General features: G+C 51.2%; 1 protein-coding gene across 4 annotated transcripts in view; it reads left to right on the forward strand.

Moving 5' to 3' along the window:
• Positions 1 to 14517, forward strand: part of raly (RALY heterogeneous nuclear ribonucleoprotein) — a 153183-nt gene that overhangs the window by 108807 nt on the left and 29859 nt on the right. For all 4 annotated transcript variants that reach the window (XM_038803735.1, XM_038803732.1, XM_038803733.1 and 1 more), the window contains exons 3-4: positions 9896 to 9968; positions 11720 to 11770. In XM_038803735.1, the coding sequence (XP_038659663.1) occupies positions 9896 to 9968; positions 11720 to 11770 (124 nt within the window). The remainder of the gene's footprint in view (positions 1 to 9895; positions 9969 to 11719; positions 11771 to 14517) is intronic.

Here is a 14517-nt window from a genome sequence, read left to right on the forward strand (position 1 = left end):
GCTGTGGGTTATCTCAGCTGCTGTGGTGCAAAATGTAACAATAATAATCGCTTATTGTCACAAGTAGGCTTCAATGAAGTTACTGTGAAAAGCCCCTAGTCGCCACATTCTGGCGCCTGTTGGGGGAGGCTGATACGGGAATTGAACCCAAGCTTCTGCCTTGTTCTGCATTACAAGCCAGCTGTTTAGCCCACTGTGCTAAACCAGCCCCTATGCGAGCAGAATTTTCAGAGCAGGTTGTTGGATGTGGTTTTGCCTGAAGCCTCCTCAGTGAGATGGAAACACTTAATAAAAATGTATATTTTTTTTCAGGTTTGTAGTTACAGAGCACCAAGCAGGCAGGGTTAGCCCTCAAGGAAGTGCTGCGTAATTGTAGTTACATTGAGTGAGCACAGCCTGGTGGAGGTATGTGGCCCGCTGAGTGCCTTTGTCACTCGTCGTATCAGCGGCTGTTGATGCAACAAAACCATCCCTTTCCCCAAGACGTTGGGTTTTCATTAACAGGCCACCAGCTCAGGACCCTGGGAACCACCCATCCCACATATCCATAAACCCCAGCTTCCTTAGAAACTCTCAATTTCCCACTCACCAAATGATTTATTTGCGGTTTCTTGTTGAACAAGTTATTAGGGACGGTTTAGGTTCTTGCATAAACTTTAGCAAGACTCCTCTTCATCACTGCGAGAGGCCACCCCACGTTTACTTCAGCTTTTTTAAATTCTTCAAGCTGTGTTTGAAGAAGCTGCTGTTAAGACTGGAGGATGGATTAGAAAGGGAAGGTTTTTGTAATCATTTGACACGTTGTTAGTCATTGACAGTAACTTGATAGAACACCCAGGACATTGGTAACATGCTTCTTGAGAATCCCCCAGGGCAGACCTGTACCCTATTAGTTACGACAAGGCAGTACAGCTGAAACCTGTTAATCAGGACTGTAACGGCTGCTGACAAATGGAGTGAATGTTTAATTGTACTTGATGGGTGAGCTAAAACTTTGAAGAACAGGAGGCTCTACGAGGTTTGCAGTCAATAAACGTAATGGAGGGAATGTTGTGGAAATGGGAGCCGAGTTTAAATTGCTCGGTTGCTACATTCTCTCCTGACAACAGGAGCGAGCAGTCACTGACTCTGAAACAACAGTGCAGACATGGCCCCACTCTGACCCATCTCAGGGTGACGCAGGGTGCCACACCCAAAGGCTGTCCCTCTGAAGACATGGTTCACCCTGCTCAGGAAAGCAGTCAGCTCAAGCTGGGGGGATCGGTGCTTGATCAGCCCTCAGCGCCGTTCCTTGTCTGCTTCTGTAGCTGAGTGCAGCACATTGAACTGGACCAGACTCCCTCACGCCCGACTTGTTGATGGGCAATTGAAATGCTGCCCAGTGCGCTGGGCCACACCCCCGTCCTTTCACTGAATTGCTGCATTTCCTGCGGGGAGCCGAGGGAATCGGGGGGTGACGGACACCTGCCCATCCACCAGGCCCTCACTGGCCTCCAGCTCTAGCGAAGGGATTGACGGAGGATGGCGAGATCGGGCCGGAAGCCACTAGTGTACATGTGAAAACTCACACAGTGGCCGTAATTCTCAGGGCATTGGGATTCCCTCTTCCTGCCGGCAGCGCTCCCCCGGGGCGGGGGGGGGGGGGGGGCTTCACTGGGAAACCCCATTGACAAGCGGTGGCAGGAGAGAATCCCAGTGAATGGCGCGTCACCGAGAAACACACGGCTGGGGAAAACGGGAAAATCCCGCCCAGAATGTTTCGTAGTTGGCGCTGACATTTCAATGTCCTCCCAACTGGTCCCTCACCTTGTTCTCTCTCTAAATCTGAACTCATTTGTTGTAGGATATTAGTTACAGTTCGGTTGGTCGGAATAAAACCTCTTAGATTATCTGTAAGCCTTTATTGATTCCGAGGACTACTACACAGCACTGTTGGAATTCTATAGATTAAATATACAGTAAAGGGTGCAATCGAGGAGCTACCTCCGTGCTTGCTGGTACACACGTCTCTGCCCAACACTCAACTGATCCTGAGTGTGGGTCATGTGCTCTCTTACATCATAGTGGGGGCGGTACTATGCTCAGTCCCACATTAACCCTGTGTGTGCCAGAACCTTACTCTACATCGTCCAAAGCTCTGCTGCCCTGGTCTGAACATGCAGCAAGTTCCATTCACTGACCCATCACACTGATGCCAACTTCCCATCATTGTTTTAAACTCAACTTAAAGTCAAATCTTTGTGGTGGATTGGACTCAGGATTTCTGTATGACTTAGTAACGAGGGCAATTCACCTCAAACAGACCCCAACTCAAACAGACCCCTCCCTCAAACAGACCCCTCCCTCAAACAGATCCCTCCCTCAAACAGACCCCTCCCTCAAACAGACCCCAGCTCAAACAGACCCCAGCTCAAACAGACCCCTCCCTCAAACAGACCCCTCCCTCAAACAGACCCCAGCTCAAACAGACCCCTCCCTCAAACAGACGCCTCCCTCAAACAGACCCCTCCCTCAAACAGATCCCTCCCTCAAACAGACCCCTACCTCAAACAGACCCCTACCTCAAACAGACCCCTACCTCAAACAGACCATTCCCTCAAACAGACCCCAGCTCAAACAGACCCCACCTCAAACAGAACCCTCCCTCAAACAGACCCCTCCCTCAAACAGACCCCTCCCTCAAACAGAACCCTCCCTCAAACAGACCCCAGCTCAAACAGACCCCTCCCTCAAACAGACCCCTCCCTCAAACAGACCCCTCCCTCAAACAGATCCCTCCCTCAAACAGACCCCTCCCTCAAACAGACCCCTCCCTTAAACAGACCCCATATCAAACAGACCCCTACCTCAAACAGACCCCTCCCTCAAACAGACCCCTCCCTCAAACAGACCCCTCCCTCAAACAGACCCCTCCCTCAAACAGACCCCTCCCTCAAACAGACCCCAGCTCAAACAAACCCCAGCTCAAACAGACCCCTTCCTCAAACAGATCCCTCCCTCAAACAGACCCCAGCTCAAACAGAGCCCTACCTCAAACAGACCCCTGCCTCAAACAGACCCCTGCCTCAAACAGACCCCTCCCTCAAACAGACCCCTCCCTCAAACAGACCCCATATCAAACAGACCCCTCCCTCAAACAGACCCCTACCTCAAACAGACCCCTACATCAAACAGACCCCTACATCAAACAGACCCCAGCTCAAACAGACCCCAGCTCAAACAGACCCCAGCTCAAACAGACCCCTACCTCAAACAGACCCCTACCTCAAACAGACCCCAGCTCAAACAGACCCCAATTCAAACAGACCCCAGCTCAAACAGACCCCTCCCTCAAACAGACCCCAGCTCAAACAGACCCCTCCCTCAAACAGACCCCTCCCTCAAACAGATCCCTCCCTCAAACAGATCCCTCCCTCAAACAGACCCCTACCTCAAACAGACCCCTCCCTCAAACAGACCCCAGCTCAAACAGACCCCTCCCTCAAACAGACCCCTCCCTTAAACAGACCCCTCCCTTAAACAGACCCCTCCCTCAAACAGACCCCTCCCTCAAACAGACCCCTCCCTCAAACAGATCCCTCCCTCAAACAGACCCCTACCTCAAACAGACACCTCCCTCAAACAGACCCCAGCTCAAACAAACCCCTCCCTCAAAGAGACCCCTCCCTCAAACAGACCCCTCCCTCAAACAGACCCCAGCTCAAACAGACCCCTCCCTCAAACAGACCCCTCCCTCAAACAGACCCCTCCCTCAAACAGACCCCTCCCTCAAACAGATCCCTCCCTCAAACAGATCCCTCCCTCAAACAGACCCCTACCTCAAACAGACCCCAGCTCAAACAGACCCCAGCTCAAACAGACCCCTACCTCAAACAGACCCCAGCTCAAACAGACCCCTCCCTCAAACAGACCCCTCCCTCAAACAGACCCCTCCCTCAAACAGACCGCTCCCTCAAACAGAACCCTCCCTCAAACAGACCCCAGCTCAAACAGACCCCTCCCTCAAACAGACCCCTCCCTCAAACAGACCCCTCCCTCAAACAGACCCCTCCCTCAAACAGACCCTCCCTCAAACAGACACCTTCCTCAAACAGACCCCTCCCTCAAACAGACCCTCCCTCAAACAGACCCCTCCCTCAAACAGACCCCTACCTCAAACAGACCCCTCCCTCAAACAGACCCCTCCCTCAAACAGACCCCTCCCTCAAACAGACCCCTCCCTCAAACAGACTCCTCCCTCAAACAGACCCCAGCTCAAACAAACCCCAGCTCAAACAGACCCCTTCCTCAAACAGATCCCTCCCTCAAACAGACCCCTACCTCAAACAGACCCCTACCTCAAACAGACCACAGCTCAAACAGACCCCTCCCTCAAACAGACCCCTCCCTCAAACAGACCCCAGCTCAAACAAACCCCAGCTCAAACAGACCCCTTCCTCAAACAGATCCCTCCCTCAAACTGACCCCTACCTCAAACAGACCCCTACCTCAAACAGACCCCAGCTCAAACAGACCCCTCCCTCAAACAGACCCCAGCTCAAACAGACCCCAGCTCAAACAGACCCCTCCCTCAAACAGACCCCTCCCTTAAACAGACCCCTCCCTCAAACAGACCCCTCCCTCAAACAGATCCCTCCTTCAAACAGACCCCATCTCAAACAGACCCCTCCCTCAAACAGACCCCTACCTCAAACAGACCCCAGCTCAAACAGACCCCAGCTCAAACAGACCCCAGCTCAAACAGACCACTCCCTAAAACAGACCCCTCCCTCAAACAGACCCCTCCCTCAAACAGACCCCTCCCTCAAACAGACCCCTCCCTCAACAGACCCCTACCTCAAACAGACCCCTACCTCAAACAGACCCCTACCTCAAACAGACCCCTACCTCAAACAGACCCCTACCTCAAACAGACCCCTACCTCAAACAGACCCCTACCTCAAACAGACCCCTCCCTCAAACAGACCCCTCCCTCAAACAGACCCCTCCCTCAAACAGACCCCAGCTCAAACAGACCCCTCCCTCAAACAGACCCCTGCCTCAAACAGACGCCTCCCTCAAACAGACCCAGCTCAAACAGACCCCTACCTCAAACAGACCCCTACCTCAAACAGACCCCTACCTCAAACAGACCCCAGCTCAAACAGACCCCTCCCTCAACCAGGCCCCTCCCTCAACCAGGCCCCTCCCTCAACCAGACCCCTCCCTCAAACAGACCCCTCCCTCAAACAGACCCCTACCTCAAACAGACCCCTACCTCAAACAGACCCCTACCTCAAACAGACCCCTACCTCAAACAGACCCCTCCCTCAAACAGACCCCTCCCTCAACCAGGCCCCTCCCTCAACCAGGCCCCTCCCTCAACCAGACCCCTCCCTCAAACAGACCCCTCCCTCAAACAGACCCCTACCTCAAATAGACCCCAGCTCAAACAGACCCCAATTCAAACAGACCCCTACCTCAAACTGACCCCTACCTCAAACAGACCCCAGCTCAAACAGACCCCTCCCTCAAACCGACCCAGCTCAAACTGACCCCTACCTCAAACAGACCACAGCTCAAACAGATCCCACCCTCAAACAGACCCCTACCTCAAACAGACCCCTCCCTCAAACTGACCCCTACCTCAAACAGACCCCAGCTCAAACAGACCACTCCCTAAAACAGGCCCCTCCCTCAAACAGACCCCTCCCTCAAACAGACCCCTCCCTCAAACAGACCCCTCCCTCAAACAGACCCCTCCCTCAAACAGACCCCAGCTCAAACAGACCACTCCCTAAAACAGGCCCCTCCCTCAAACAGACCCCTCCCTCAAACAGACCCCTCCCTCAAACAGACCCCTCCCTCAAACAGACCCCTCTCTCAAACAGACCCCTACCTCAAACAGACCCCTACCTCAAACAGACCCCTACCTCAAACAGACCCCTCCCTCAAACAGACCCCTCCCTCAAACAGACCCCAGCTCAAATAGACCCCTACCTCAAACAGACCCCTCCCTCAAACAGACCCCTACCTCAAACAGACCCCTACCTCAAACAGACCCCTACCTCAAACAGACCCCAGCTCAAACAGACCCCTCCCCCAAACAGACCCCTCCCTCAACCAGGCCCCTCCCTCAACCAGGCCCCTCCCTCAAACAGACCCCTCCCTCAAACAGACCCCTACCTCAAATAGACCCCAGCTCAAACAGACCCCAATTCAAACAGACCCCAATTCAAACAGACCCCTCCCTCAAACAGACCCCTACCTCAAACAGACCCCTACCTCAAACAGACCCCAGCTCAAACAGACCCCAATTCAAATAGACCCCAGCTCAAACAGACCCCAGCTCAAACAGACCCCTCCCTCAAACAGACCCCAGCTCAAACAGACCACTCCCTAAAACAGACCCCTCCCTCAAACAGACCCCTACCTCAAACAGACCCCTACCTCAAACACACCCCTACCTCAAACAGACCCCAGGTCAAACAGACCCCTCCCTCAAACCGACCCAGCTCAAACAGACCCCTCCCTCAAACAGACCCCACCTCAAACAGACCCCTACCTCAAACAGACCCCTACCTCAAACAGACCCCTACCTCAACAGACCCCTCCCTCAAACAGACCCCTCCCTCAAACAGACCCCTACCTCAAATAGACCCCAGCTCAAACAGACCCCAGCTCAAACAGACCCCTCCCTCAAACAGACCCCTACCTCAAACAGACCCCAGCTCAAACAGACCCCTCCCTCAAACAGACCCCTCCCTCAAACAGACCCCTCCCTCAAACAGACCCCTACCTCAAATAGACCCCAGCTCAAACAGACCCCAGTTCAAACAGACCCCAGCTCAAACAGACCCCTCCCTCAAACAGACACCAGCTCAAACAGACACCTCCCTCAACAGACCCCTCCCTCAAACAGACACCTACCTCAAACAGACCCCAGCTCAAACAGACCCCTCCCTCAAACAGACCCCTACCTCAAACGGACCCCTCCCTCAAACAGACCCCAGCTCAACCAGACCCCAGCTCAAACAGACCCCTCCCTCAAACAGACACCTGCTCAAACAGACCCCTCCCTCAAACAGACCCCAGCTCAACCAGACCCCAGCTCAAACAGACCCCTCCCTCAAACAGACACCAGCTCAAACAGACCCCTCCCTCAAACAGACCCCTCCCTCAAACAGACCCCTACCTCAAACAGACCCCAGCTCAAACAGACCCCTCCCTCAAACAGACCCCTCCCTCAAACAGACCCCAGCTCAAACAGACCCCTCCCTCAAACAGACCCCAGCTCAAACAGACCCCTCCCTCAAACAGACCCCTACCTCAAACAGACCCCAGCTCAAACAGACCCAGCTCAAACAGACCCCTCCCTCAAACAGACCCCTATCTCAAACAGGCCCCTCCCTCAAACAGACTCCTACCTCAAACAGACCCCTACCTCAAACAGACCCCTACCTCAAACAGACCCCAGCTCAAACAGACCCCAGCTCAAACAGACCCCTCCCTCAAACAGACCCCTCCCTCAAACAGACCCCAGCTCAAACAGACCCCTCCCTCAAACAGACCCCTACCTCAAACAGACCCCAGCTCAAACAGACCCCAGCTCAAACAGACCCCTACCTCAAACAGACCCCTACCTCAAACAGACCCCTTCCTCAAACAGACCCCTCCCTCAAACAGACCCCTCCCTCAAACAGACCCCAGCTCAAACAGACCCCTACCTCAAACAGACCCCTACCTCAAACAGACCACTCCCTCAAACAGACCCCTCCCTCACACTGACCCTCCCTCAAACAGACCCCTCCCTCAAACAGACCCCTGCTCAAACAGAGCCCTCCCTCAAACAGACCCCTACCTCAAACAGACCACTCCCTCAAACAGACCCCAGCTCAAACAGACCCCTGCCTCATACAGACCCCTACCTCAAACAGACCCCTCCCTCAAACAGACCCCTACCTCAAACAGACCCCTCCCCCAAACAGTCACAGGCACTGTGGTCACATGAGCTCCACCACTGGCGATCCCTTTAAATGTCGCCTGACACTCGGTCTAATGAATATCCGTCTGCGCTGATGAAGGAATATCATCAACTTCTGTTACTGACTGAGAGAGTCATCCGGTTTAAATGGGCGGGAATGATGCAGCAATCCCTCCATTGTCACTGAATCGGACAGTTTGGATAGAATATGGGAGCGATATACCTGAAAGGGGACAAAGTCCCATTGCAGGAAGTGGGATCTCCTAGCCTCTGCCAGTCAGATTGCGCCACACCCGGCAGCATTTCTGGCACTCTGCGATCAGTGGATCCTGCCCTATTGCTCATCTCCATGATCTGTGCTGGGTGAATAGGGGAGCAAACCTTGAGTTTATTTATTACTCAATCCCATCTGCATTACAGAGAGCATTTCACATCTTCATGAGCATCCCAAATATTGGCAGCCAATGAATCACCTTTGACCCACAGTCATTGTGGTTACATAGACAAGGCTGACAGCGGGTTGGTGGGTGAGGACTAAAACTTGTGGTTGAATCAAGTTCACAAAGAAACGCCAGTCACACATTACAGGGGTCACCCGCGTTCAGGCAACTCTGTTACCCCCTTCAGGAAGTAAAGGCTTTATTCGCTCATCGGACGTGCAGGCGGTGCCAGCATTTATTACCCATCCCTAATTACCCTTGAGCGGGCAGTTAAGAGTTCTTGTGAGTCTGGAGTCACATGTAGGCCAGACAGGGTAAAGACGGCAGATTTCCTTCCCTAAAGGACGTTAGTGAACCAAATGGGTCTTTACGGCATTGGTTTCATGGTCATCATTAGACTTTTAATCCCAGATTATTATTGAATTCTAATTTCACCAACTGCAGTGGTGGGATTTGAACCCGGGTCCGCAGAGCATTACTCTGGCTCTTTGGATTACTAGTACAATAACAATACCACTACGCCACCACCTCCCCTGTTTGAAAAACAATTGAGGAAATTGGAACAAGGGGAGATGAGCCTAATCTGTCATGTGAGAGTACCTTTAAGTGATGGGTGTTTATCAAATAGCTGTAGTGTGTGTACCTTTAAGAAATTGGTGTTTATAAAATAGCTCTAGTGGGTGTACCTTTAAGAAATGGGTGTATTTGAAATAGCTGTAGTGGGTGTACCTTTAAGAAATGGGTGTATTTGAAATAGCTGTAGTGGGTGTACCTTTAAGTAATTGGTGTTTATCAAATAGCTGTAGTGGGTGTCCCTTTAAGAAATGGGTGTTTATAAAATAGCTCTAGTGGGTGTACCTTTAAGAAATGGGTGTTTGTCAAATGGCTGCAGTGATGTCAGAGAGTGGGTGGAGCTAGGCTATCTGTCTGCTTTTACTTTTGCTTTAGGCTGTCTGCTATAGGGTGTGTTTTAGTTTTGTTTTGAGAGCTGGAGAGCTGCCGGCAAAGCAAGCGGCTGTATAAAGATCTCTCTCTGCAATCTAAAGACTGTCTCCAGATCATTTGAGGATTTGAAAGTGCTGACCGCTCTCAGTAGAGAATTTAAACCTGATCTCTGTGTTAAAGAGGGTATTTGTCTTATGGACGTTGCAAGGAAAGATTAAGGGTTACTTATAGAATATTGTATCTGTGGGGATTTATTGGTGTTCATAGTTGTTAAGGTGTTTACTGTGGGTTTATAAAGTGTTAACTGGATTCATAAATAAACATTGTTTTTGTTGAAACATACTTTAGCTCTCTGTTACATCACACCTGTAGAGTGAGCCCTTGTGCTCCCTATAACCACAATCTATTCAAAGTTCTGGGTCAGGTGAACTCCACGATACACTTTGGGGTTCTCTAAACCCTGGCCCATAATAAATCTGACCCAAGGAAAAAGTTGCTGAAGGTTTGTAATGATTTTTTAAAAGGTTTCTTTTTACTCCTGTCACAGATATCAACATGGCTGGAGAACCCAAACCCAATAGGCCCAAGGGATTGAAACAACCCAGTTCTTCTCTATTCAGGTACACTCTTCAATTACAAATCATTAAAAAAAAAAATCTCTTCAAAGCTTCACCTTCTGATTTGTATTTTTTCAATCTGGAGAGGATGGTAACTCCTGGGGTTGCGCAGTATCACCTCACGTTTACAGCATAGCAACAGGCCATTCAGCCCATCAGGTCTCTGGCAGCCTCCGACCATCCAACCCGACTAATATTTGCTGCTGTTGCTTTCCCCGTCATCTTTATATTTATATAACTTCCTTTAAATGTTTCATGCCCTTCACGTTAACTACTGTATGAGGGAGTGAGTTCCCCATTCGCACCACCCTCTAGGTAAAGCCACCTCTCCTGAATTCGCAATTGGATTTATTTGTGACCATCTGATATTTATAGCCTCTACTTCTGGTCTCCCTCACAAATAGAAACAAGTGGTCTGGGTGACTTCTCTCCCGTTCCAGCGGGTGGGTTCAGTGGTGGGCGGGGATGGGGGGGGTGGGGGTGGGAGGGCATGGGGAGGGTGGGGGTGGGAGGGCATGGGGAGGGTGGGGGTGGGAGGGCATGGGGAGGGTGGGGGTGGGAGGACATGGGGGGGTGGGGGTGGGAGGGCATGGGGAGGGTGGGGGTGGGAGGACATGGGGAGGGTGGGGGTGGGAGGGCATGGGGAGGGTAGAGGATTCAGCGGGAGTCCAAATTTCATTTTTACACTAGTGTGAATTTCCTGTTGGACCTTCCGCTGGTGCCCCCCCTCCCCCTCCCCGAGACTCCCTCCCCGCACCCTCCTCCCGCTCCATCACGGCACCTGGCTCAAACCTCCACCAGCCATCCACACCTTGATTGCCCCCTGCTGTGAAGAATGGCCTCTCCAAGTTAAAGCCTCGTGCATTTTATTCTTTGAAGTTGTGTAATTGCCCCTGTGTTCCCAGGAGCCCTGTGGCAGTGATAATAATACACATTGAGGGCCGAAGGGCCTGTTCTGTGCTGTACTGTTCTATGTTCTATGAGTGTGTAGAGCTCAGTCACAAATGATTTCCGTGTTTTCCATCACCGTTTGTTCACACCTGCTGTGAGTGCGTGTGGTTGAAATCGGCCCATTTTCTGAAGTTTGAATTTGTTGCCCCAGTCTTTGTTGTGATATCCGATTTTGGGCTGGGAGGAGCGATCCCGCTCCCAGACCTGTGCCACTATTGTTCTGACCTGGCTCTGACCAGGGGGCGGATAAGTGTGGACAAGGTTACAGAATATCAACTCTCCATTGATTGCTCCCCTCGCTTCCTCACTCTGCCACAGGAAGCTTAGCGACTTAACTAAGTAGGGAAGTCAAGTTAACGGAACTTGCCCTCCCCCCCCCAACCCCCCCCCCACCCCCCACCCCCCACCCCCCCCCCCCCCCCCCCCCCCCCCCCCCCCCCCCCCCCACCCCCACCGGCTCCCCACTGTACGCCCAGCTGGCAACATGATTCAGAAGGGATGGGGAAGGATGGCAAACTGGAACATGGAGAGATAGAACGAGATAACATATTGAAGTTTGGGAGGTCGCGGGACAAAGCTTTGGGGTAGAGGAAGTTGGGGAATGTGGAACATTGGGGTACACTCAGCTCGGTTTCTACAATGTTGATAAACTGTCAAGCACATGTTTAAGCCAAGTCCATATGTTAAAAACCATCACGTGAAACGTTCATGTTTAAGTTTTGTTAAAACCCCAAACTGTCCAAAACGTTTGCATCCTCGTTTCCAATAAACAACGTTGATTAATTTCTCTTTTGTGCCCCAAGCTCCAGCTACGAGTTTGATTACGATTACTTCAGGGATGATTTCTATGAGAGGTAACAACTGTGATTTGTTTCAATTCGTCAGTCTTTGGTTCCGAGGCTGATAATGAAATACACCTGCCCTTCCTTGTGTTTCACGAGAGCCACAAACTTTGATCTGCTGATTAAAGGGTTTTGAGTGTAATTTAAATATATTGGGCAGATGACAAATCCATCGTCCGTCTTGTTAAATCTCCACGGGGTAACATCAACAGGAAGCTACAATATATTTTACCCATGGCTCCTTCCTAACAACTGTCTAAATTCCCTGTTCCTCATTCATAATTGAAGTTGCTAATGTAAACAGAATTCTATCCTCCCCTCAGTAAAATCACAATTCAAATCCAGTCCAAACTGATGACAGGGAAGTTTCATGTGTAATCGTGTAAGGAATTAATTTGCAAATTCTCACTCATCCCACAGACCCAGGGCAAGGACATCGTTCTAACTCATCAATCGTTGACACAATTTGGCAACCTTGTTCAAGACAGCTGGTGTGGGGGGGGGGGGGGGGACACGGCACGGCGGCGCAGTGGTTAGCACTGCTGCCTCACGGCACCGAGGACTTGGGTTCGATCCCGGCCCCGGTTCACTCTCCGTGTGGAGTTGCACATTTTCCCCGGGTGTACGTGGGTCTCACCCCCACAACCAGAAGATGTGCAGGCGAGGTGGATTGGCCATGCTAAATTGCCCCTTAATTGGGAAAAAAAAATTGGGTACTGTGGGGAAGGGAAACTGTTACACTGGTGAAGTTGAGGTTCTTCTGTAAGTCCTACTACTTCATCCTTCACAACCAACTGTATCATAGGCTCCACACAATGATAATCTTCTCAGGCAAAGTCTTGATAAATGTTCCGATAATGAAAATGAAAATCGCTTATTGTCACGAGTAGGCCTCAATGAAGTTACTGTGAAAAGCCCCTAGTCGCCACATTCCGGCACCTGTTTGGGGAGGCCGGTATGGGAATTGAACCGTGCTGCTGGCCAGCCTTGGTCTGCTTTAAAAGCCAGCGATTTAGCCCAGTGTGCTAAACCAGCCCCTACCCAAAGCCTCTAACCCTACCCAAAGCCTCTAACCCTACCCAAAGCCACTAACCCTAACCCTAACCCTAACCCTAACTAAGCCTCTAACCCTAACCCAAACCTCTAACCTTACCCAAAGCCTCTAACCTTACCCAAACCTCTAACCTTACCCAAAGCCTCTAACCTTACCCAAAGCCTCTAACCTTACCCAAAGCCTCTAACCCTACCCAAAGCCTCTAACCCTAACCCAAAGCCTCTAACCCAAAGCCTCTAACCCTACCCAAAGCCTCTAACCCTAACCCTACCCAAAGCCTCTAACCCTAACCCAAAGCCTCTAACCCTAACCCTAACCCTAATCCTACCCAAAGCCTCTAACCCTACCCAAACCTCTAACCTTACCCAAAGCCTCAAACCCTACCCAAAGCCTCTAACCCTACCCAAAGCCTCTAACCCTAACCCTAACCCTACCCAAAGCCTCTAACCCTAACCCTAACCCTACCCAAACCTCTAACCCTAACCCTACCCAAAGCCTCTAACCCTAACCCTACCCAAAGCCTCTAACCCTACCCAAAGCCTCTAACCCTACCCAAAGCCTCTAACCCTAACCCTAACCCTACCTAAAGCCTCTAACCCTACCCAAACCTCTAACCTTACACAAAGCCTCTAACCCTAACCCTAACCCTCTAACCCTACCCAAAGCCTCTAACCCTACCCAAAGCCTCTAACCTTGCCCAAGCCTCTAACCCTACCCAAAGCCTCTAACCCTACCCTAACCCTCTAACCCTACCCAAAGCCTCTAACCCTACCCAAACCTCTAACCCTAACCCTAACCCAAAGCCTCTAACCCTACCCAAAGCCTCTAACCCTAACCCTCTAACCCTACCCAAAACCTCTAACCTTACCCAAAGCCTCTAACCTTACCCAAAGCCTCTAACCCTAACCCTAACCCTACCCAAAGCCTCTAACCCTAACCCTAACCCTACCCAAAGCCTCTAACCTTACCCAAAGCCTCTAACCCTACCCAAAGCCTCTAACCCTACCCAAAGCCTCTAACCCTACCCAAAGCCTCTAACCCTACCCAAAGCCTCTAACCCTACCCAAAGCCTCTAACCCTACCCAAAGCCTCTAACCCTAACCCTAACCCTACCCAAAACCTCCAACCTTACCCAAAGCCTCTAACCTTACCCAAAGCCTCTAACCCTAACCCTAACCCTACCCAAAGCCTCTAACCCTAACCCTAACCCTACCCAAAGCCTCTAACCTTACCCAAAGCCTCTAACCCTACCCAAAGCCTCTAACCCTACCCAAAGCCTCTAACCCTAACCCTACCCAAAACCTCTAACCCTAACCCTAACCCTCTAACCCTACCCAAACCTCTAACCTTACCCAAAGCCTCTAACCCTACCCAAAGCCTCTAACCCTACCCAAAGCCTCTAACCCTAACCCTAACCCTACCCAAAGCCTCTAACCCAACCCAAACCTCTAACCTTCCCAGAACGGTACACAATACTCCAGCTGAGGCCTAACTAATGTCTTGTAAAAGTTCGCCATAATGTCCTTGCTCTTATACTCTATGTCCCTATTAATAAAGCCCAGGATACTGTATGCTTTATTCTGCTCTCCCCATATCAATCTGTGATATGTAATGTTCTTAAGGAAAGGAAACCTAGAACATAGAACATAGAACAGTACAGCACAGAACAGGCCCTTCGGCCCTCAATGTTGTGCCGAGCAATGAT

This window comes from Scyliorhinus canicula, chromosome 7 (genome assembly GCF_902713615.1).
Source record: "Scyliorhinus canicula chromosome 7, sScyCan1.1, whole genome shotgun sequence".
NCBI lineage: Eukaryota > Metazoa > Chordata > Chondrichthyes > Carcharhiniformes > Scyliorhinidae > Scyliorhinus > Scyliorhinus canicula.